At 42.4% G+C, this 21,495-nt stretch overlaps 1 protein-coding gene across 1 annotated transcript in view; it reads left to right on the top strand.

Annotated features, from left to right (window-relative positions):
* Positions 1 to 21,495, top strand: part of mfsd2b (MFSD2 lysolipid transporter B, sphingolipid) — a 35,858-nt gene that overhangs the window by 12,308 nt on the left and 2,055 nt on the right. Inside the window, exons 5-14 of the mRNA XM_015948171.3 lie at positions 7,823 to 7,946; positions 11,053 to 11,131; positions 11,208 to 11,392; positions 12,652 to 12,742; positions 13,602 to 13,723; positions 14,035 to 14,118; positions 15,628 to 15,711; positions 15,821 to 15,930; positions 16,380 to 16,523; positions 19,057 to 19,233. Coding sequence (XP_015803657.1) covers positions 7,823 to 7,946; positions 11,053 to 11,131; positions 11,208 to 11,392; positions 12,652 to 12,742; positions 13,602 to 13,723; positions 14,035 to 14,118; positions 15,628 to 15,711; positions 15,821 to 15,930; positions 16,380 to 16,523; positions 19,057 to 19,233 — 1,200 coding nt within the window. The remainder of the gene's footprint in view (positions 1 to 7,822; positions 7,947 to 11,052; positions 11,132 to 11,207; positions 11,393 to 12,651; positions 12,743 to 13,601; positions 13,724 to 14,034; positions 14,119 to 15,627; positions 15,712 to 15,820; positions 15,931 to 16,379; positions 16,524 to 19,056; positions 19,234 to 21,495) is intronic.

Here is a 21,495-nt window from a genome sequence, read left to right as displayed (position 1 = left end):
CAGCCTGCCACACACTCAGTTGCAGACAGATGCTGATGGTGAATCAGCTTTGATTACTCGCGGGAGAGTGTTGATGTGTGTGTTCTGGTGTGTGTGTGTGTGTGTGTGTGTGCGTGCGTGCATGTGTGTGTGGTCTAAACATTATTTCTTATGACAGAGTGAGACACTCCCTCAATTTTGATCCTATTTGGAAAGTCCCGTTTGTTCATTCAGCAGGAAGCTGACATGTCCACAGGCAGACGCTGAGTGATTTGTATCTTTACCATGAGATCTTAGGGATGGAGTCTTTAGACCCAAAACGTCCCTTGGGGTACGGGTTGTGTTTATTATTTGTGACTGCAATGAAAGTAACTGCAAGAAAAGCTTGGGAGCCACTTTTCAAAATTGCATGTGTTTGAGGAAGATTGCAAGGGGAAATAATAGTGGAGAGGTTTGAATTATTTAAAATAAAAATCGCTACTGATAGTTCTTATCCTTAGATTTGTTCAAAGCCACATTATTAGCTCCTCATACACACCCTGGTCTGTAGTCATGCTGATGTTTGTGACTGTGGAGTGTAGTAAAGGATGAGAACTTTGGTTTGACTGCTTTAGGTTTTAACCCTGTTGACCAGCAGGATTAGTCCCAATATGTTTTTGAAGCATGCTCAAAAAAGTTTACAATTATTACATACAAATGTACTGTAAATTAAGTAATAATTAGGGATGCACCGATACTGATACTGGTATCAGTGCCGATACCAATACCGATAGTTAAACGATACCAGGAACCGATACCAATGCAGTTGCTTGAAAGTAGCTTCACTGTAACTTGTCATTTCTGTTCACCTAATGTTTCAGTTTTGCGATCATTTCTATTCATATATTTTGCTTTTTATCTACCTCACAGTCTATTTCTGTTGGAAGCAGAGAAGAAAATAAAACCTGTATTCCAATTCATAGCATTTTTTTGTGTGGTAGAAGTATCGGTATCGGTAATTGGTATCGGAGAGTACACAGACCCAAGCATCGGTATCGTATCGGTTTGAAAAAAGTTGCATCCCTAGTAATGATGATAATTGCTAGAATGGAAAAAGAAGGCAAAACAAACATTTTCACAACTTTTTATTGGCTAAAGTTTTATCCGAGTATGAAAATAGGAAACGCAACAACAGAAGTTTAAATCAAGGAGATTTTTATGTTTACCATTAAAATGTAAGATAAGATCCTTTGATGGTTGTTACAGAAATGTTGGAAACAGTTTATAGTTTTACCTGGAATACTTTCAGTTTAGAGTAACAGATTATTCCCGACTGGTTTAACGGGCTAGCAGCTAGTCCGAGCAGACAACACCTACAATGGATTACAGCATACTCAAATCAACTCCATTTTTATTACATATAGAACATTTATTCCATAAAATGTAACATAGCATCAATCTTCCATAATCAATAATTTAGTTAGAACTCTATAGTTATTCCCTTGATAAATATTAGTGATAGCTAGCAGTAGCACTTCCGCTGGTGTCTAGTGAGGGCTAAAATAAGAACATCTTATTTCTGTTATAATAAACATTTAATAAAAGGTTTATGGTAGTATAAAAAATGAACCAGTATGATATATTTTTAAAAAGTCTTTCAGCATAAATCCCCTTTGGGCTCAGACTAGCCATTAGCTTATCGATCTGGTCAGATCAAATCATCCAAGCTTCTCTAGGCTGAGGTTGTTCAAAGCTCTATCTAACCAGGTAAGATATTAAATGTTCATCTTTAAAAAAACACTTTCAAAGACCCTAATTACCCTTTCAGTTAGTCAGCAATGTTATAAATTAACAGTGATTTTAAAACGAGAGCTCTTCAGCAGACACAGTTCCCTCTGTATGGACTACAAAGCCAAAAGAAGCCGTTGTCTGAATCGGTTCTGCGCCGATGCACGACTACATCAGTCAAACTCAAACAATCGGGTCAGAAGATAACTGAATGTGCCAGCTTCTTGTCAAAACAGTTCTCTGGAAAGCACTGAGTGACTGCGTCTGTAAATTGCGTGAGCATTTTTGTTCACTCGTGTCTTTGTTGCCCCGCCCTAAACACGAGCATCTTGCAGGAACATTCTGCTTTTTCAAAGCTCTCATGACCGGTCAATATTGCAGCACCAGCGCTGTCAGCCGCCTTTGTCCGGGTGAACAATCAGAGGGAGGTGGATGTGCAGGATGATGCCAGAAATGACTGTAACTGGCTTCTCTTTGTGCTTTATTTTTACACGTTTGCCATCCTGACGCAGATCAGGTCAAAGGTCTGTGGGATGTGCCAGCATCACAGTCGTTCCAGTCTTTTGACCACATGACAAGCTCCACTCAGGGTGGACGATGTGATGCTGTTTGCAGACAAGTCATACGAATGGCCATCCATCATTTGTGTTTTTTTTATTTATTTTTATTTTGCAACATGCAGCTTTAACCATAATGATACACACCAGTTGTACACTTATGAATTATACATGGCCCACACACTGTATTGCTCCAAGTTATGAGAAAAGCACATCACAGCAGAACTGCTTACCGCTGCGTTTGCCTCAGCATCAAGATTTTTGTGTGTGTCTGCATGTGTGTGTGTTTAAGCTACATCTGTTTGTGTGGTTGACATATTTTGATGTTTTTCCTGCTTTTTCATCTCTCCCGGGACAAATTCCTGCCATAGTTAGAACAGCCCACTGTAATCAGCCAGAAGCCTCACGTATGGGGCGCTGATTGTAAACTTACTAAGAAGAATATTTTCAGCTACATTTAGTCACATTTAGCTTCAAATGCACCAGTTGGATGTAGATATGTAGAATCCAATTTTTCTAGTTAAATTAAATTTTTTAGAATCAGACCTATAAATAGTTAAATCACACCTTTAAGGATTGAGTTTAAATACATGAAGTTACACCAGAATTTTAAATTCTAAATTTAAACATGACTGAAATTAAACTCTAAGCTAATATACATGGACGTAATTTTTTTTGGGGGGGGGGGAGACAGGGGGGACATGTCCCCCCCACTTTTTCCAAAATCAAGTTTTGACCCCTGCACTTTTTACCATCCAAAAACAATATTACACTATATTAAATTGACACTGGTTGAGCTCTAAGACCAAGCGGAAAACAGCCGTTTGTGTTGAAACCTGTTTCCCATTAGAGCATACTGCAGGGCCGTGCAGAGACCTTTGGCGGGGCGGGTGCTCAAAGTAAAAAAAAGGGCACCTATAGAGCAATCCAACAAGTTAGAAAATTCAGATAATGAGACCCTTGGGTTCAAACAACATAATAAAAATATATAAATTAGTGTCATTAGTGTTAATGTTAGTTCATAAATAATAGTTTTAGTTTTTAAAGCTGACAAATCTAGAGATGTTACAACCACATTTTTGCCCCTGATCCGAGTCCAAGTTGTTTGATTTTTGATTATCTTCCAATACTGAGTCCTGTTCTGATACCAGGTGGTGATGCAACGCATTATAAAAGAAGAAAAAAGTCGTCCTTCTGTATTTGTCATTTTGTTGTTTTAGCCTGAAAAGGTCACTCATTCAGGAAGTACATTTAACAGGAATCAAGATCATTTATTGCTATTGCACAGGTGTACAACCAAAGATATTTTGTGCTTACTAAAGACAGCTCTAGTAAGAGGTAGTAAAATAAATGTAAAATAAATGCAACCACAGAGACTTATCCATGTGATCTACAGCTATGTTAGCTGAGATCTTTTTCCTGTCAGTAGAAAATTCTTGATCCCGTTCTATGATCTCACTGAACTTAACACTAAACATGAGAGCTCTGCTACCAACCCAACAACAACAACCTTCACACAAAGGCACCATCATCACATACGTGGCAGGAGTCGCAGAGAAACTTAGAAGAATCTTCTCCAAACACAACATCCCGGTAAGCTTTAAACCCAACAACACCCTCAGACAGAACCTGGTCCATCCAGAAGACAAAACACCCAAACAGAAGCACAGTGGGGTCGTTTATGCAGTCCAGTGTAGGAGCACTGTCCAGATGTTTACATTAGAGAAACTAAACAACAATTACACAAGAACATAACACAACACAGGAGAGCCGCCTCTTCAGGTCAAAACTCTGCAGTCCACCTTCACCTGAAGGACAAGGGACACCTTTGAAGATGACAAAGTCCACATTCTGGACAGAGAAGATAGATGATTTGAGAGAGGAGTAAAATAAGCTATCTATGTCAAAACGTAAAAACCCCACTTTAAATAGGGGCGGGGCTTAGATTTCACCTTTCCAGAACCAATAATGCAGCTTTGGTCAAGGTCAAGGTCAATTTTACTTACAGAGCGCATTTACAGCAGCAAAGCTACACCAAAGCGCTGTACAAGGTAAAACAAATCAAGATACAACAAATCAACAATAAAAACCTAAAATAAGATGAGCACACAACAGTCACAATCTATGATAAATACTGTTAAAAACTATTAAGATGCTCAAGTCAACCTGCATTAAAAGCCAAATCAAAAAATTGCGTCTTAAGAAGGGATTTAAAATGCTCTAGATTCTGTGTGGTCCTGATGTTGAGAGGTAGCTTGTTCCACAGTTTGGGCCCAACCACAGAGAACGCTCTGTCGCCGCGAGTCTTGTGGCGGGTTTTTGGAACTGTTAAAAGAGCTTGAGAGCTGGACCTCATGGTTCTGGCAGGGACGTAAGCGGACAGCAGCTCAGAGATGTAAACTGGGGCCAGGCCATGAAGGGATTTAAAAACAAAAAGTAAAAATTTGAAACGGATCCTGTAAGAGACAGGAAGCCAATGGAGAGAGGCCAGAACCGGGGTTATGTGTTCCCACTTGCTGGTTCCAGTCAGCAAGCGAGCCGCTGCATTTTGGACCTGAAGTCGGTGTGGGGAGGACTGGCCCAGGCCAGAATACAGGGAGTTGCAGTAGTCCAATCGGCAAGACACCAACAGGTGGATGACATGTTCGAGGACATTAGCAGGAAGGTATGGCTTCACCTTTGCTATCTGCCTTGAATGATAAAAACCTGATTGGACCCCTGCACTCACCAGTCTGTAAAGATTAAAAGAACCGTCTAAAAACACACCAAGGTTTTTAACACAGGGTTTTAGAAAACCAGAACAAGGACCAAGAGGACCAACAGCGTTGTTTAAAAGATTAGAACTTTTTTTTTGAATCTCATTCAGTTTCAGTCTAGGTCACACCTTCCTGCATCTAATCAACACGATGACTCACCATCAATAGAGGCTAACGACTCATCAGGAGATGGAGAGGCGGGGTACTCAGAGTAGTTTCTGCTCTTTAAACAACAACAGACAGCTACAGCTTATGAGCTTGACTCTCCCATATTCCAGTTAGAACTGACAAAGCTCCTCAGAGGAGAAGTGAAATGTTTTAAAGAAACCAAAGAAGTCCAGTTGCCTTCATCTGAACTCTTTGGAGTAATAGTCAATAATAAAAAATACACAATAAAGTAATAAAACGTATATAATTATGCTCACATTCACTTTTACCATCTCTTTGTGGGAGGCAGAAAATTTATCACGTTTAACCCTCTTATGACCATAAATATAACAAGTATTTTTTTGTTTTATGGCTTTAAAATTGTAATAAAATTGTAAAATGTTTGTAACTCTGCTCCTTTTTTCAGAACAACCTCAGCTTTCAGTGTCTGGTTTGTATTTAGTGTTTATGTTTATTAAAGTCTGTAAAACTGCAGCTTAAATGAAAAAAAAAAAACAGATTTGAATTTTCTTTACATTTATTACTAAACAGGAACTTCAAAATGACTTGAGCAAACTATGTCAGACGAACTTCCGGTATTTAAACCCAGAACTGTGTTGCAAACACTCAGAAAACAGTGTGACCCCTGACCTCATGTTAACCAGTTTAATGACTGCAGCCTGTCTGTGACCACAGGTCTACGCTCTGGTCCAGAGAACGGGATACAGTAAAATAAATACTAGGTATCATAAAATAACACTCATAGGCTACTTCACAACTGTAGCTGCATTTCTACCAGCATTATGAAGATCAATAAGCAGATAAAAGGTTAAATCTAAACATTTCATTACAAAAAGTAAACTAATAAAATTCTGCACTGATAAAATGATATTTTCAGCTAAATAAATATTTATTGTACGTATAAATAATGCTGGAATGAAGCTGAATCATTTAGTAAACAGTGGAGTGTTCAAATAAAAACCAGTGTGACTTTAATCTGTCCCTCCTCATGTCACCATCTACAGAAACAGCCTTCTGGGACACCTGACCAACCAGGTGGATTTTATTTGTGACGTTTCCATAACTTTATAAAAGCTGCTGATGAAGAGGATCAGATCATCTCCTCCTTTCGGTTCTCTGCTCTCCCGTCGCGGTTCGCTATGTTTCTTTCTGTGACGCTGCAAAGCTGGTTTCCTCCTAATAGCGATTTTTGGAGTAACATGAATTACATCATGTAATACCTCATTGGAAAGCTCGTTTTATGTACTTTTAGAACCCGTTTAAGTATTTTTATTCGATTAGTAATTCAGAAGTTATGACCCGGAGAATCTAGAGTGAGACATTGATTCTTTGAGTTTCTGCAACACTTCAGGAGAAGTCTCTCTCATGTCTCATTTTCTGTCCCAGACATGCAGCTAACTGACTCTGCTCCACACACACTAACCACGGACTCAAACGCGCGTAAACAAAAGCTCTGATATTAAAATCTATCCAGCTGACGTGAAGCAGGCAGAAAAGAAACTTACAGGTAGATGAACGCAGACTCCTGTCCGCAGGGAAAACACCGGTCTGTCGTCTCCATGGCTACAAGGTAGAGCGACAGCAAGGACAACCAATCACACGTTAGTATGATGCGGCAGAGCCAATCAGTGAGCTTGTAGGCGGGTCTAAGGGAAAATAGCCTTCAGCTTGAGGCGGCTGCCTCTGCATGGTCCTAGTGCCCGATTTGTATCACAGTATAACAGTTTTGTACGTTAAAATCTGACGAACGACCGGAAAAAGGGCACTTTGGGCACTTCGGACAAAAGGGGCAGGGTCTCAAGCACCCTCCGCACCCCCCTCTGCACGTGCCTGGCATACTGTAAAGATCCCCCCCCCCCCCCCCCGTGTCCCCCCCACTTCTCAAGTGAAAATTACGTCCATGCTAATATGCAAATTCAGACTGGGCCCCTGTCTCTGAATCGCGGATGCTAAATTCGTGTAAATTTATTTAACTCAAATCATTTATCAGTGTGCAGGGTTATCACTGATCAATTAATAGATTTGCTAAATGTGACAAAATGCAACAGTTTAAATGCTTAATATGTTAAAATGCTAAAATGTGGCAACATCTAAATTGCAAGTTGTGACAAAATGTAGCTAAAATGTAGCATAATATCCATTAAAATGCTAACCTATAGTGCTAAAATGTTGCAAAAATACAGTATGGGCTAAAAGCTAACATGTAGCAAATGGCAGCTTTTAAAATGCGAAAATGTTGCAAAAATATGTTTAAAGCTAGCATGTTGCAAAATGTAGCTGTTAAAAGGCTAATTGTCACAGGATGCATCTTTTAAAATGTTTACTATTGCAAAATACGGCTATTAAAAGGCTTAAATGATTAAAAGTAGGTCCTAAATGTGTTTAATTGTGTTAGATATTTGTGTTAGAAAATCAAATATGGCAAATTGTAGTTGATATGATGCTACAAAGGATCAAATGTTGCTGTTATAATACTAAATGTGTCTGTTAGAATGACAAAAATGTCTAAACTAAGCCTCTTTAAGCATTACTTCCTGTTGTCATGATCAATTAGAATCCACGCTTTTCTAAATGGCCACACTGTGTATTTTAAAGGATGGTGGGTTGCACGCCCTTCCTGGTGGTGTCGTACTTCTACCTCTGGTTTGTTCCTCCGTTCATCACTGGCAGGTTCATCTGGTACCTGGGCTTCTACTGCCTCTACCAAACCCTCATCACCGTGAGTATTCCTGCTCTTTGGGTTTTGGGGGCGTTTTACCACGTGATGCTCCACACAACACAGCAGGATTTCACCTGCAGAACAGGAAGGATGTCAAGTGGAAACAGAAGATGAAAGCCTGAGCTGAAGCAGCTTACAAGCTTTAGATGACATGTTGCATAACATAAAAATATAAATGCTGGAAAAAATGTAAATAGCTGTGTTTCAGGAGAGGTTGATTATAGTTTATTTGATTCCAGGCTCTGAAAACGCTTTGAATTGTGAGATGAGCAGCAGATTAGAAACCCAGAAATGTTTAGATACCTCACCTCAAAGGGGAAGTACAGTTATTCAGATTGCCTTTTCTTATTATGGTCCAGACCAGTACTTTCCGCTCCATCCTGCCCTTGCTCTGGGGTAAACCCATGCGCTACAGAGCATTCAGACCGCCGCAGCCACACTGCGGTGAGCTGTAACGGCATATAATTCTAACTACTTGATAAATATACAGTCACTCCTGCCAGGAACCTCTTGCTCGGTAAATGCTGGTTGCCACTTTTAGCCGCCTTCATTGTTTCTGGCTGTGTGTTTGTGTGAAGTTTAGTCGGGAAGGGCAGCTGTAATCATTGAGAACCTCACAGTCAGTAAACAAGAAGCCAGAATACACAGTTTTTGTCTATTTGCGTTATCAGCTGATGACGGAGTTTCATCAAATGAATCACTTCTCACCTCCATCGCTCTCCAATGGAGAAGCAGTTTGATGCTGTAAAAGTCCCTATAAAAGGCACGCCGTATAGGCCGGTATAGGCCATGTTTATTTTGGTTGAGGTCGTGCATGCTCGCTTGACCACAGTGCTGACTGAGCCCTTGTATAAATTACAAAGTGAAGCTGGACTATGGTCGCTCGGCTATTCTCTGGGAGAGGTGGTGAGGAGGGAGAAAACAGATCTGAGGCCAGCATGAGTGGAAAATGCAGAGATTGCTTTTGACAAATATAAGGTGTGTGCTTTGCAACTGTGTTTCCACCCGGAACGTGTGGATAAAAGATTCACAGCCTTTGATTGAGAGGCCCGGTTTGTTTAACGCGGCTATTTTAAGCTAGCCTGCAAGCCATCGTATATATGTTGATATATAATCTGGCCACAACCCATAGACAGAGATCGGCCAGGGGGCAGAATATATGTCTTTCAAGCTGTATTTGTACGCAATTGGACAGTGTTAGGACCAATCAGAGCAACGGAGAACCTTGCTATGGGAATCAGTCAACGATGCAGTCTGCCATACACCATCAAAGAGGAGGAGGAAGAAGCAAATACATCCCATTTCAAAATAAAGGACTCAAGTACCTGTATTTGCTCATGTCTGAAAGAAAAGCCCAAGTCTAAGTCATCCAATGGTTATGCACACAAGTGCCAAATGAGCACCATTCCAGAGCCGATGCCATCTTTGTAGTTTTTATCTGATGCTGTTCTGGTGCCAGTGGGGCGCTCCAGTGTTCCACGGAACTCGTTTTTCCAAGATAAGTTAGCTGGAAATGACGCAACGATGCTTGTAGTTTTCAGAGGACCCCGAGATCCTAAATTTGAAGAAGGCTGCGCCCAGGTTACCAGGAAGTATAGTTATCGTCTTTATTTTTTTCTCATTTATATGTTGTGTTTTCTTTCTTTCTTTTTGCTATTTAACATCACCGGTAAGTTGTTTGTTGTTTTTTATCAATAGTTACATTGTTGAAAAATGTAACATTGACAAAATTGACCGCTGTTTATGATTTTTACTTTTCCTGGTGTTTATATCTTTACATTTGATTTGTTTTTCTGGTTGTATGTAGCAACTGTCGAAGGGTGCGTGTCACTGTTATTTAACGCGGAGAACACTTGGTTATATAATTCTTTTCGGTTACTACTCAACAACATTGGTGGCATCCATTTTTTCCAAGTTGGAAGCTGGAAGGCAAAACAAGCTCGTTACGTCATTTCCTGCTCGGAAACTCCGAGTTCCGAGGACAACTGGAACGCTCGATAAGCCCGCCCAACGTCTCTCTACAAACAGAGCGCTGTGATTGCACGAGTTTAAAATTGTTTGCTGAGGCCACAATATAGCATGGATAGACTGACCTGCTACGTTTTGCCGAAATTTCTAGACAAATTTTAAGCTGGACTCGATAGAGGGGCGTGTTGTGACTTGACCACAGCGACATTCTGTAAATTAATTGTAGATGGAGAGCTAAAGATGCGGAAATGGAACACATCCATCGTTAATAAACCTGTTTTCCCACGAGTCGGGATGTGAACCCATGCCAACTGAATTCATGCCATTTTTTAATTCTTCACAAGCATATCTATGAGTCAGTAGGAAGTTTGCTCCTTAAAGCTGGTAAATGTGAGCTAAGTCTGGACCCAGCCCAAAGTCTTATTGTTCTTTATTTCTCAATTATATTTGCATGATGTGCTAAATTATCTTGATGATGTACTCAAGAGGAACATAAATAACTATAAATAATAATAATAACATTATTTTCTGACCCATAAAATATGATTGAAGGTGTTGAATCCTTGTAAGTCGTACTCTGGGGGAAAAGCAGCTGCGCCTGAGCCAGGAAGTACAAGTCAGCTGGTGGAAAAAGTAGCTTCCGATGGCGGGCTTTGGGTTATTTCCTTGTATTTGGACAACTTGCCTCGGATTGGATAACAGCAGTGTGACTCTACCACTGACTCTTCTTTGCAATGTTGATGTTTTATCTCCACTAAAACCACAAGCCTGAGGTACCTGCTGTGTCGTGGAGTTGCTAATGCTACCGGTTAGCTTCTACTAGCTGAGGACGCTAAACCAACAACAGCCTTCCCTGTCATGAGTCAATATGGGTGAGTCCGTGAATGTTAAGTGACAGTGTGCCGTAGATCAGAAGCTAATGCGGGAGATAGGTGTAGGAGACTATTTTCATGTTCAGCCTGCATGGAAAAACTCTTTTTCAGTGTTCCACCAGGAGCGGTCACCCCCTGCTGGTCATTAGTATAACTGCACTTCCGTAATGCTAACAGCTTTTCAGACCTCTAGATCTATTATATGTCTGTCCTGAGGAATTTCAGGACATTCTAAATTTGCTAATGAGTCTTGTTTTTGTTTTCAGTGTTTCCACGTGCCTTACTCTGCTCTCACCATGTTCCTAAGCACGGACCAGAAGGAGAGAGACTCGGCCACCGCTTACCGTAAGATTCGTCACCACAGCTGTCTATGTGGACCTGTAGTGATGCAGGGCCGGAGCTGACAGGTCTTTGCTGACAGGAATGACAATGGAGGTGCTGGGGACACTTGTGGGCGCCGCCATCCAGGGACAGATCGTGGCCAGCGCTCATACTCTGAAGCACTGCCCCACTCACAACATGTCTGCTGGTTACCTTGGAAACAGCAGTGGGGCGGCAGAGATAGTGAGGAGCCCGGTGCACTTGCAGGACTACCTGTCACATGCTGTAAGTGTCTTGGAGCCAACTGGGGGAGCTCAGGTGTGCTGATAGTGGGGCGAAGAGCCGGTTAGAAAATAACTAGAGCTGTCATCAGCATTCTTTTTGTGTGTGTGTGTGTGTGTGCGTGCGTGCATGTGTGCGTGTGCGTGTGTGTGCTCAAGGAGGTTTAACCTTTGGGGGAAAGAAACACACAGGAGAACACTGAATGAAAAGAAAGATTGTTCTAAATTGGCTCCATATTTATTGACCGTCTGGAAGTTCTGACACGTAGAGTAAGTTCACGTTTTAAGCCATGAAATGGCGTGATTGAAAGGAGACGCCGCCGTTTGATATCCGAACCCCGATTTCTGAGCCTGCTCCCAATTTAAGACCTCAAAGGGGGGGGGGTTTCCTCCCTCACGTCAGGCTCCGAACGCGGTCCCGGTGAACTGTGGGGTTTCCCGTCTGCAAGTCATTAGGCTTATTTATGTTTCACCCAGAATGACTGAAGGCACCCCAGAAATATTGATCTTTCACTGGAAGCTAGCAGCTCACATTTGAGGGGAGAGAATGGAGCTGATAGGAAACAGCCGTGTCCACGGAGCTGTGAATAAACCGTGCTGCTCCCGAGACGCCATCATGGGAGTTGCTGTTTAAATGAAAACGTCCTGTGCCGGATTTCAGCGGCACCACAGCTATTTGGGGTTTTCAAGGATTTCTTTCCAATGGATTTTGGGTGAACCCTATCAGGGGGAACCCGCTCACCGCTCTCAAACCCTCTACAGCCGCCCACCGCATTCGCCCAGCGGTCCCTGATGAGGGTGGCACGACCGTCTGGGCACACTCTGTCTGCCCTTGGAAACAGGGAGCGTTTGATGTGCAGAAATAATAAAGAACCGCTGAGGTGAGCCACGTGGAAAAGCAGCAAACAAACACAGGTTGTTTAAAGCAGAGCCGTTCCTGTCGGGCGTGCTGCTCAAACAGTTCAGCCTGTATTTTAGGAATGAGGTTGTCTTCCTGTTTGTGGTGCTGGATGCTCAGCAGGTTCTCGCACAGGAAATAAATCACTCGCAATAGATCATCAGCGTTAGGAAACCAGGAAGACGTGGAATAAACGTGCAAACAGACACCTATGGTTCCTGAGCGAATGAACGTTGAAGCCAAATCAATTTTTTAGCCATCTGAGAGCAGCATGAATTAAAGATGGTGGGACGTCTTAGAATAGACTCGGTGGAGCTGAGATTGATAGATGCGGGCCACACTGACTGTTTGTTCTCCCTCTGCAGAAGGAGGTGTACATGATCGCCGCTGGTGCGATAGGAGGAGTGTTCCTCGTCTGTACCGTGGTGATGTTCCTGGGGGTCAAAGAAAGAGATGGTGAGCCGTCTAACGACCTCACTGGATGAATGACTCATTCATTCATTTGATTTTAATAGCTCTAAATGTTTTTTTCTTAAGCCTGTTTTAGCATTGCATCATTTTAGGAGTCAAAGGGGACTTTTTTCTCAAGTTATATTAGTTCCTTGATCAATTCTTTACATCACATCCCTCAGATGAAGCCATTTCAGCAGTTTTGTTCCTGGCAGTTCCAGTACCTTCCAGAATGAGCTCCGTCCCATCATCCTCTCAGGCTGCTATTAGCTGAGGATCTGGGAGGGGCTCCGAGTAGAGTCGCTGCTCCTCTCTTACACATGAGAGGTGGTTCTTTTTCTAATTTTTCAAACTGCTTATCTTAGACTCATACTTCCTGTAGCAAACACTGACAGAAAGCAGATGGATGGCTTTTTTCCCATTTGGAGTGTTTATAGAGGCAGTAGAGACCCACACGGCTGCAAAAAAACAAATAAACAAACATGCATCCTTTAATATTTAGTGTTTTTGTGATATAGTTTAATTTTGCATGTGTGGTTACAACAGTTACCGAGGTTAACTGCAGACTTTGGTTGCATGAAAGCTGCAAAACAATACAAAACCACAATCCAGACAAGCTGAGATATTTCTCATTCATTTGGGTTAACTTGTTAGTTTATATTAGTCCTTTTTTCATATGTTGGGATTCAATAAGGCTAATATTCACCATCATCTCTTCTGTATGTCTAACATATAACTGGTGCTGGTAACAGAGTAGAGCCGCATCCACTGACTGCAGCGCAGAGGCAGTTCCAATAAATCTACCACCGTTCCCTCTCTGCATGTTATCTGATACTCTACAGGCTCTCACGTTTATTCCTCCCAGATCCCTACGCCCCCAAGTCGGACAAGCAGATGCCTTTCTGTCAGGGCTTCATCCTGGTGATGAGACACGGGCCGTACCTGATTCTGACTGCTGCATTCATCTTCATCACAGCGGCCATCCAGGTAGACAAACACACAAAGGTGTGAGAAAGCAGGGTTCCCACTGTTGGTTTAAAGCCTCTTTTGAGTTTTTGGGACTTTTTCTTAGAGACGCTGATCATTCGATTTGACACCTCAGATGATCAGATTTAGATAATTGAAGCTTCAGGACTGATCCGTTTCTGTCGCCTGAAGCTGATTTGGCAGCAGTGACTTGTGTTGGAATGAAACGGAGCCAGAGACTGTCAGCAGCTCCTTCCTGTGGTTGGTGCAGCAGGCCGAGTGCTGACTGGACAAGCTTGCATATCTGAATGTGTTCTCTCTGATTTCTGCAGCTGACACAGACCAACTTAGTCCTCTTCTGCACCTACGCCGCCGACCTGAGGGATCACTTCCAAAACATCGTGCTGACCATCCTCGTGAGTCTCATGTTTGACTTTCTGTAAAGTAAAAACCACACATGGCACATTTCTCTTATGCATAAACGCTGAAGCACCTTCATTATTATCCTGTCCGGATTCAAAATTACGATTAAAAATGTCCCATCCTGACTTTGAGATGGAAAATATTCAGTTCCTTTTCAAACAAACTCCTCTCACATGTAAAGTAGAAACAATTAACGTCAAACTGTGGACAGGTTCGTCTTCTTTCACCTGCTGGGGGACGTCCTCTCGCAGTGCAGACGATGAACAACTTTAGTAAAAAGATTAGATCAAAAACGTCATTTTTCAAAACTGGAAGTGGAAAAAAGGTTGCAGGTTCCAATCCCAGCTGTGTCCTTTCTCTGTGGCGTTATCACGTTCTATGTTTCCTTCCACAGACAGAAAATATGCACGCTAAACTCTAAACTGTCCCCGTGTGGGAGCGAGTGTGTTCCCTGATCACTCTTACATCAGCTCTCCACAGCCATGAAAACAGTTTGGAAAATAAGTGAATGAGTGAGAAACACGTGTGTGGTTACCACGGTGACTAATGAGCAACTGGCAGCAGCCTTGACATTTCTTTGATGTCTGATTTGCTTTTGTTTTTACATCTTAGACAATGAAACACGTGCATTTTGTCTGTTGAGATTATGTCTAAGCTGAGGCTGGAATCTCAGGCAGTAGCTGCACTGGAAAGCCTAAAATCTTTTTAGACATGTTCCTTGTTTTATTGTAATAATGTAAATGTTTCTGTAACGTTGTTGTCTGCTCAGCTTTTTCAACCCTGAATGAATGAATGAATGAATGATCAATTTATTCAGTCAGTTATCTTAAGATAATGTACATTAACATGTCATACAATTAGATACAAATAGCATTTCTCACTAACATATGCCTTGTTTTTTATATGATGTCTATTTGGTATATCATGACTGAATAGGTTTAGGCAGAAGCAATAGCTTATATAATTGCCTAACCTACTTACAAAACATTTTTTAATTTCCCGCAATGAACCAACAACCCAAATAAAAGTAAAACACAAATCCATCCATCAACATCAAATTAATACTCTTCAAAAATATTTTTACTGATCAGTTTTTTAAGAACTGAAAGAGAAGTTGCTAACCCTTGGCCAGTCAGCCTCGGTTTAGATCCATTGTGGGAACAATACCACCTCTAAATGATGTGTGATCATTCGTCACATTTCTAATTCTACCAACAGGACATCTGGAGGGGGAGGTCCACCACCGTCATCACTCTGATGTTCTCCCATGTTGAATGTTGTTCTACTTAATGACCTAGTTGTATTTTAGAAGAGCCTTTCTTCCCTGTTTCTTTGTCGAACATCTAATTTTTCATCTTCCCACCCCCCAACAAATAATTTTATCACAACTTTACATTTTTGGGGATTTTAAAGGGAATAAATCTTTCCACAATAGCTCATTTTCACAAACTAAAGACGGTCTCATGTATTTGAAGTCCCTGTCCTTTTGCACCTGTCCACAGGTGTCTGCGGTGATCAGCATCCCGCTGTGGCAGTGGTTTCTGCAGAGATTTGGGAAGAAGACAGCAGCTTTTTGTGGCATCACAGTAAGTGGCTTATTGAATTTAGATGTTTGCGCCATCTTGTGGTTAGATTCAGAAGTGCAGACTCTTTCCATTTACTAAACTGACTTTTTGTCTCATGCTACGTCTTTAGTGGATGATGCCGTTCACCATGATGCTGGTGTTCATCCCTAACTTGGTGGTGGCGTACTTTGTGGCCGTCTCCTCTGGACTCAGTGTGGCTGCGTCACTGCTGTTGCCATGGTGAGCGGTGAGAGTGATGCTGTTTTAGAGAACGAGAAGTGGCGCCGGCTGTAAATCTTTCTCACAATCACAAGGTCATAGAGGTATCTTTGCATCTGCTTTCCGGTCTCTTTTACTGCTCCCCTCCCTCAAATTACAGCCTCCCGCGGGGGGGCATGTTTACTTTAGAAGAGGCCAGTTGTGTTTTCTGATCTGTGGGCTTAAGGACAGCGGTACCGCCCGCTGCTCCTCATCTAATCATGTTATTAGCTCTGTAAATTTAGCCCACCGGTATATCAGAGCTCTTAAAGTAGTAATCATCCGCTGGCATCTCTACCGGTTCTGTAAGGAAATGAAGTCAGCGCATTAGGGGGGGTGACTACCAGTGAATTCAGGCATTAGAGGCCGAGGACACATGTTCACAAAATCCTCTGTAAATGTGTGTGTGTGTGTGTGCATCTGCTATCCAGGTCCATGCTGCCAGATGTGGTTGATGACTTCAGACTGACCAACCCCTTCTGTAAAGGCCATGAAGCCATCTTCTACTCGTTCTACGTCTTCTTCACTAAATTTGCTGCTGGTGTCTCTCTGGGAGTGTCCACCCTCTGTCTGCAGTATGTTTTTAATCACTCATACATGGTCTGGTCCGTACCAGGTGCTGCACAGCAAACCCAACACAATCAGTGTGGATCTGTTTTCAGCAGTTTGAAAAAGTCTACTTCCTTATGATCTTTTTACACATCTTTTATTCATCCGTTCTGTAGTAGATTAGCTGCTGTGTTTGGGGTCACCGTCCTGTTTTGTGACTCGGTTTGTCTCAAAACTCAGCTGTCTCACAGATAGTCTGGAGATTATTTGCAGAATTCAAAGTTACTTTAATTATGGCCACAGAAAAGTTAAAGTCCCATTAGTTGTCACACACACAGGTGTGTGTGCGAAATTTGTTCTCCGCATTTGACCCATCCCCTGGGGGAGCGGTGAGCTGCAGACACAGCCGCGTTCTGGAACTATATGGTGGTTTAACCCTCCTATCCAAGCTGAGTGTCAAGCAGGGAGGCATTGGGTCCCACTTTTTCAAAGTCTTTGGTATGACCCGACCAGGAATCGAACCCTGATCTCCCAGTCTCAGGGGGGACACTCTACCACTAGGCCACTGAGAACAATCCCTAATCACAACACAGCCCCCACCCTGCTTAGCAGTTGGTGTTTTATTTGTTTTTAGAACTTCTTCATATAAACAAACTTCTCACATGTGGAGTCATTATACTGTAAAGAGGACATTCTTACATGTAGAGAAACACAACTTTTCCAAGGAAGCCAAACTTGTTCAATGCTTTGTTTTAACATTTACTTGCTAACTAGGGTCTTAGTGTGATGAGAGGATCTCCTTCTGGTAAAAGTAGCATCTCTGTCTTGTGACAAATCCTGTAACTAGACGGCATAACTTTGATATTAGTTTGAAATATCCCGAGTAGACTGATAAGCAAAAAAAAAAAATAAAAAATTATCTCTAAAATATTCTAAAATAGTCTGCTTACTTCGTATAACACATGACGGTATGCTCCAGATCAACAAACAACTAAAACTCCTGCTTTGATCGAAACCTCATGAAGACCAAATTATGTCAGTCAGTCAACCAACCGACTGATCGGTCACATTTTATTCAAAAAGCACTTTTTAGGATAAAATTAGCACAAAGCGCACAAATAAAAACAATACATGTAGATTAAAAATGCAGCCTTCACACACTATTGTAATGTTAAAAATACACACTTATAAACTCAAAGTGCTCACAAACACACATCATCAGACTTACACAGAGTCCAGGGGCGATCCTCGTGGTAAACTAAATTATAGCTAAATACAAATCTAAAGAGTTCAGAAACACGTGTTGAGTAACATATGGCAATAAAACCGAACAGAAAAACATTAATTAAAGGGACTTTACGGACTTTTGAATTTTAATGCTCGTGATTGCCCCCTCAGGCCAAAAGCGTAACTGCAGCTTCAATAGTAGGCTCGTGCACGAGGCGCGCATGCTGTATGTGCACAGGCTTTAATTAAAATAACAGCTGAGACAGTCCCATGTGTGTGTGTGTGTGTGTGTGTGTGTGTGTGTGTGTGTGTGGCCCGGAGGACAGAGGACAGGAGAACGCGCAGCTAATTAATTAAATAATTTGGTTCTGTACCTTTCTCTTCAGCACAGCCGACAAAGGTTTATGATGGGTCAGTCCTCCTGCATGCTCAGATCATTCCCTTCCCTTGCTTGAAAAATTGTTCCAAAATGAAAGTTGAACCCACATCTTTTTTATCTGTGAATTCAATGCCGTTCGGCGAGTCTCAGATAAAAATTTGGGCATCTTAATGTAAAAAAATATACCGTTAATGTAAAAAAGAAACTCTAAATGACAAATTATGTTCACAACTGGAGTAAAACCCAGGTCTTCTGCATGAGGGTCAGACATCTTACAAGGTGAGCTAAAGCGCCAGTGACGTCCTTTATATCTGTAACTTTTATATCCTTGATGACAGCTGAAACAACGTCAAACCAAAGAACGGTTCGGAGCAAAAATGGCTATTTTGTTGCTAATTTGCAGGAAATATCTTGAAGAAAGTTCTACAGAAAGTAGCTAAGGGTCCTCAGAAATGTAGCTAGCTTTGTCACTAGGCGTTAGGAACAGCGACAAAGTCGCCGAGTTGGCACTGCCTCTCTCTCTGCTGCTAAAGCTACGGATAGCAAATGCTACGGGCTATGCTTGAGCGTGAACGCGCATGAAGCAGCCTGCTCGACCCGAGCATCTCTCTTTTTCTGTGATTTTTACAGAAAAACAGGCAATCACAGTAAAAATGCCAGGGCTCATTCTACAGGACCAGGGCATTGCAGGAGAATGAATGAAGAAGCCATTTATTATTTCTATTCATGTTTTGACTGTCAAACTTCCATAATGTCCCTTTAAGTAAAATGAATGAATGAGTCAAAGCCAAGCTAAAGCATTAGGTCTTGAGCTTCTTTTTAAAACCATCATAACATAAACACGTTATGGTCTCATGCTTCCTTTCACATTTCTGTATCACCATTTCCTGCACCACACTTTGTCTTGCCGGTTCCTTTTTGGGATGAATCTCTGCCTCCTTGTGTGCACGCAGGTTTGCAGGTTACAACAATGGTGCCTGCAGGCAGCCTGCTCCCGTGGTGTACACCCTGAAGCTGCTGATCGGCGTAGCGCCCGTAGCCTTCATCGTCACTGGCTTGTTGATCCTGCTCCTGTACCCCATCAACGAAGATGTACGGCTCAGGAACCGAGTCCAGCTGGAGGAGCTACGGTGTGTAGAACTCATTAACGGACACTTGAGGGGGAAAGTCTGACCCGTCACAGATCCAGCTGTAGAAAGATGTTCTACAACTCTGACGTCTGTTCCGTGTCTCTGTGATGGGTTGTAACATAGGACGTGAAGCTCCGGTCAAACTGGTATCTCAGCGCTATCTGTGCCTGAGCAGCTGGTCCAGTTTGAAGACTCTGAACCCTTCCACGTCTTATTTTTGATTGCACTTCCTTATTAAGCTACATGCTCTGTAATGCAAATACAATTAGCCATAGTGTTTAATCAACGTATCTCACTTAGCCCAGCTCTTCTCGAAAACAATCCAGAAACTTCAAACATCTCTTCTAAGGAGGCTTCAGCTCAGGTCAAGAGAAGCTGCAGAGCCACTGCTGGTGCTGGGGACCAGTGAAGACGCTTTACTTTATGTCTACACATGACTCTTACCCCGGGTTTCCACGGGAGCCGTCAGCAGCACGTTACTGCAGCAGCACGTCTTGCTCGCGTAAGCTGCTGCTTGGCCCTTCCCACGAGACGCGAAGCAGCAGGGGAGCAGCTGTCACCGACCGAGCACGAAGTCACACGAGTGACTTCGTCAGTAAACACAACAACAAGCAGGAGAAAACTACAACATGGTTTGTGTTTTATGTTCTGTCCGTTTTATAATCGCCAATACGGACCTGAAAAACAAAGGAGACCGCTAGCTAGGTGATAACTTCTCACGGGGTCGCACAGTTAGTAACTGTTTTTAAAAGTAAAGCAACCGGAACGCAGTACGCTCTTTATTCTGAAAATCTCGGGAGCTTCTCTCCATTTCCGCGTTTGATTTCCTGTCTTTCCTTCCCCAAAAATGTCGAACTTGACCCGTTTCAGAGGCGTCGCGCGTAGAAAATAGAACCGGCGCGTAAAGGCCGCGACATGCTGCTCCTGAGACGCGGCCGACTCGCGCTGCTGACGGCTGCTGACGGCTCCAGTGGAAAAGGTTCTGTTGACCACAGCGGTTCCTATCAGCAGCTATGACGTGCTGCTGCAGTAACGTGCTGCTGACGGCTCCTGTGGAAAGCCGGGGTTATACACAGTTCTCTTGAGGGAGGCCATTTTTTTTCGTGGTTTCCCTCAAGCAATTGTTACGTTGGATTGTAAATGGTAAATTGCCCGTATTTGTATAGCGCCTTCTAGGGTTCTACAACCCCCCCGAGGCACTTCACAACTCAATCAGTCATCCACCCATGCACACACACTCACATGCTGGTGGTGATGAGCTACACTGTAGCTACAGCTGCCCTGGGGCGCACTGACGGAGGCGAAGCTGCCGAACACTGGTGAAAAAGCTATTGAAAAGATTTTCATCTTAAATTGTTAAGCATGCCACTGAATCATGAGTAGGGTACGTTTCAAATATCGGAGCTGTTTGAAGTTATTGAAAAACGCAACAAAATGTCTTTATGTAAAACAAAGACAATGTTTTAGCGCATTTAAGCTAAATAACTTTCAGGTTTCAACCCCTTTGTGCAACAAAAGTGTCACCGACACTTTCTAATCCCTCCTGGTTTAACGTCGTTACCTCCAGTCCTGACGAGTCTATTACAGAAAAACACGTCTATTAACTCATTCACTGCCAGTGACGACTAAAGTTGTCATTTGCATGTTTTTACTGTGTGGGCATCGGAACGAGCCCCCGCACCGTGAGAACAAACAGCTCTAAAGCCGATCTTCATAAGTCACATGATCAGGAAGCAGAACATCCATGTGTTAGGAGATCATTTTGAGCCATTGCTGTAAAAAAAGTGAGGCGCGAACTGGAAAAGCTTCTGCCGATCACAATTCAACAACGGATTATCAAAGAACGGATAACGTTCGAAACGAACGGATTCTTCCTGATGTAAGAGGTGAGTCTCCGCTTTGTTTTGGTTGTTTTGGCATCTACATCATCCTAGCGCGCAACATTCTGTGACTCTTAAAAAAACCAGTAAAAACGGTGACAAACGCTGGCAGTGAATGAGTTAAGTAAAGCCGCCATCATCATGTTGGGACTGTAGAAATTGTGTCATTATTACATGGTTGCCTTCATGAATGTTGTCTTTCCAGACTTTGTTCTCTGATAAATGTTCATGTGTATTTGGGTAAAGTTATGCTTTTTTACTGCTTCTGTCATTACCACATTGGACTGAGTCGGCTGCTGGACTGAAAGATGTTCTTCACACAGACACAAAGGTACTCTGGATGAGGCATCGGTCTACCTGTCGGATAGTGACCCTTAATGTC

This window comes from Nothobranchius furzeri, chromosome 2 (assembly GCF_043380555.1).
Source record: "Nothobranchius furzeri strain GRZ-AD chromosome 2, NfurGRZ-RIMD1, whole genome shotgun sequence".
In the NCBI taxonomy this organism is placed as follows: domain Eukaryota; kingdom Metazoa; phylum Chordata; class Actinopteri; order Cyprinodontiformes; family Nothobranchiidae; genus Nothobranchius; species Nothobranchius furzeri.
Note: the sequence above shows the minus strand (reverse complement) of the source record. Positions and strands in the feature narration are given on the sequence as shown.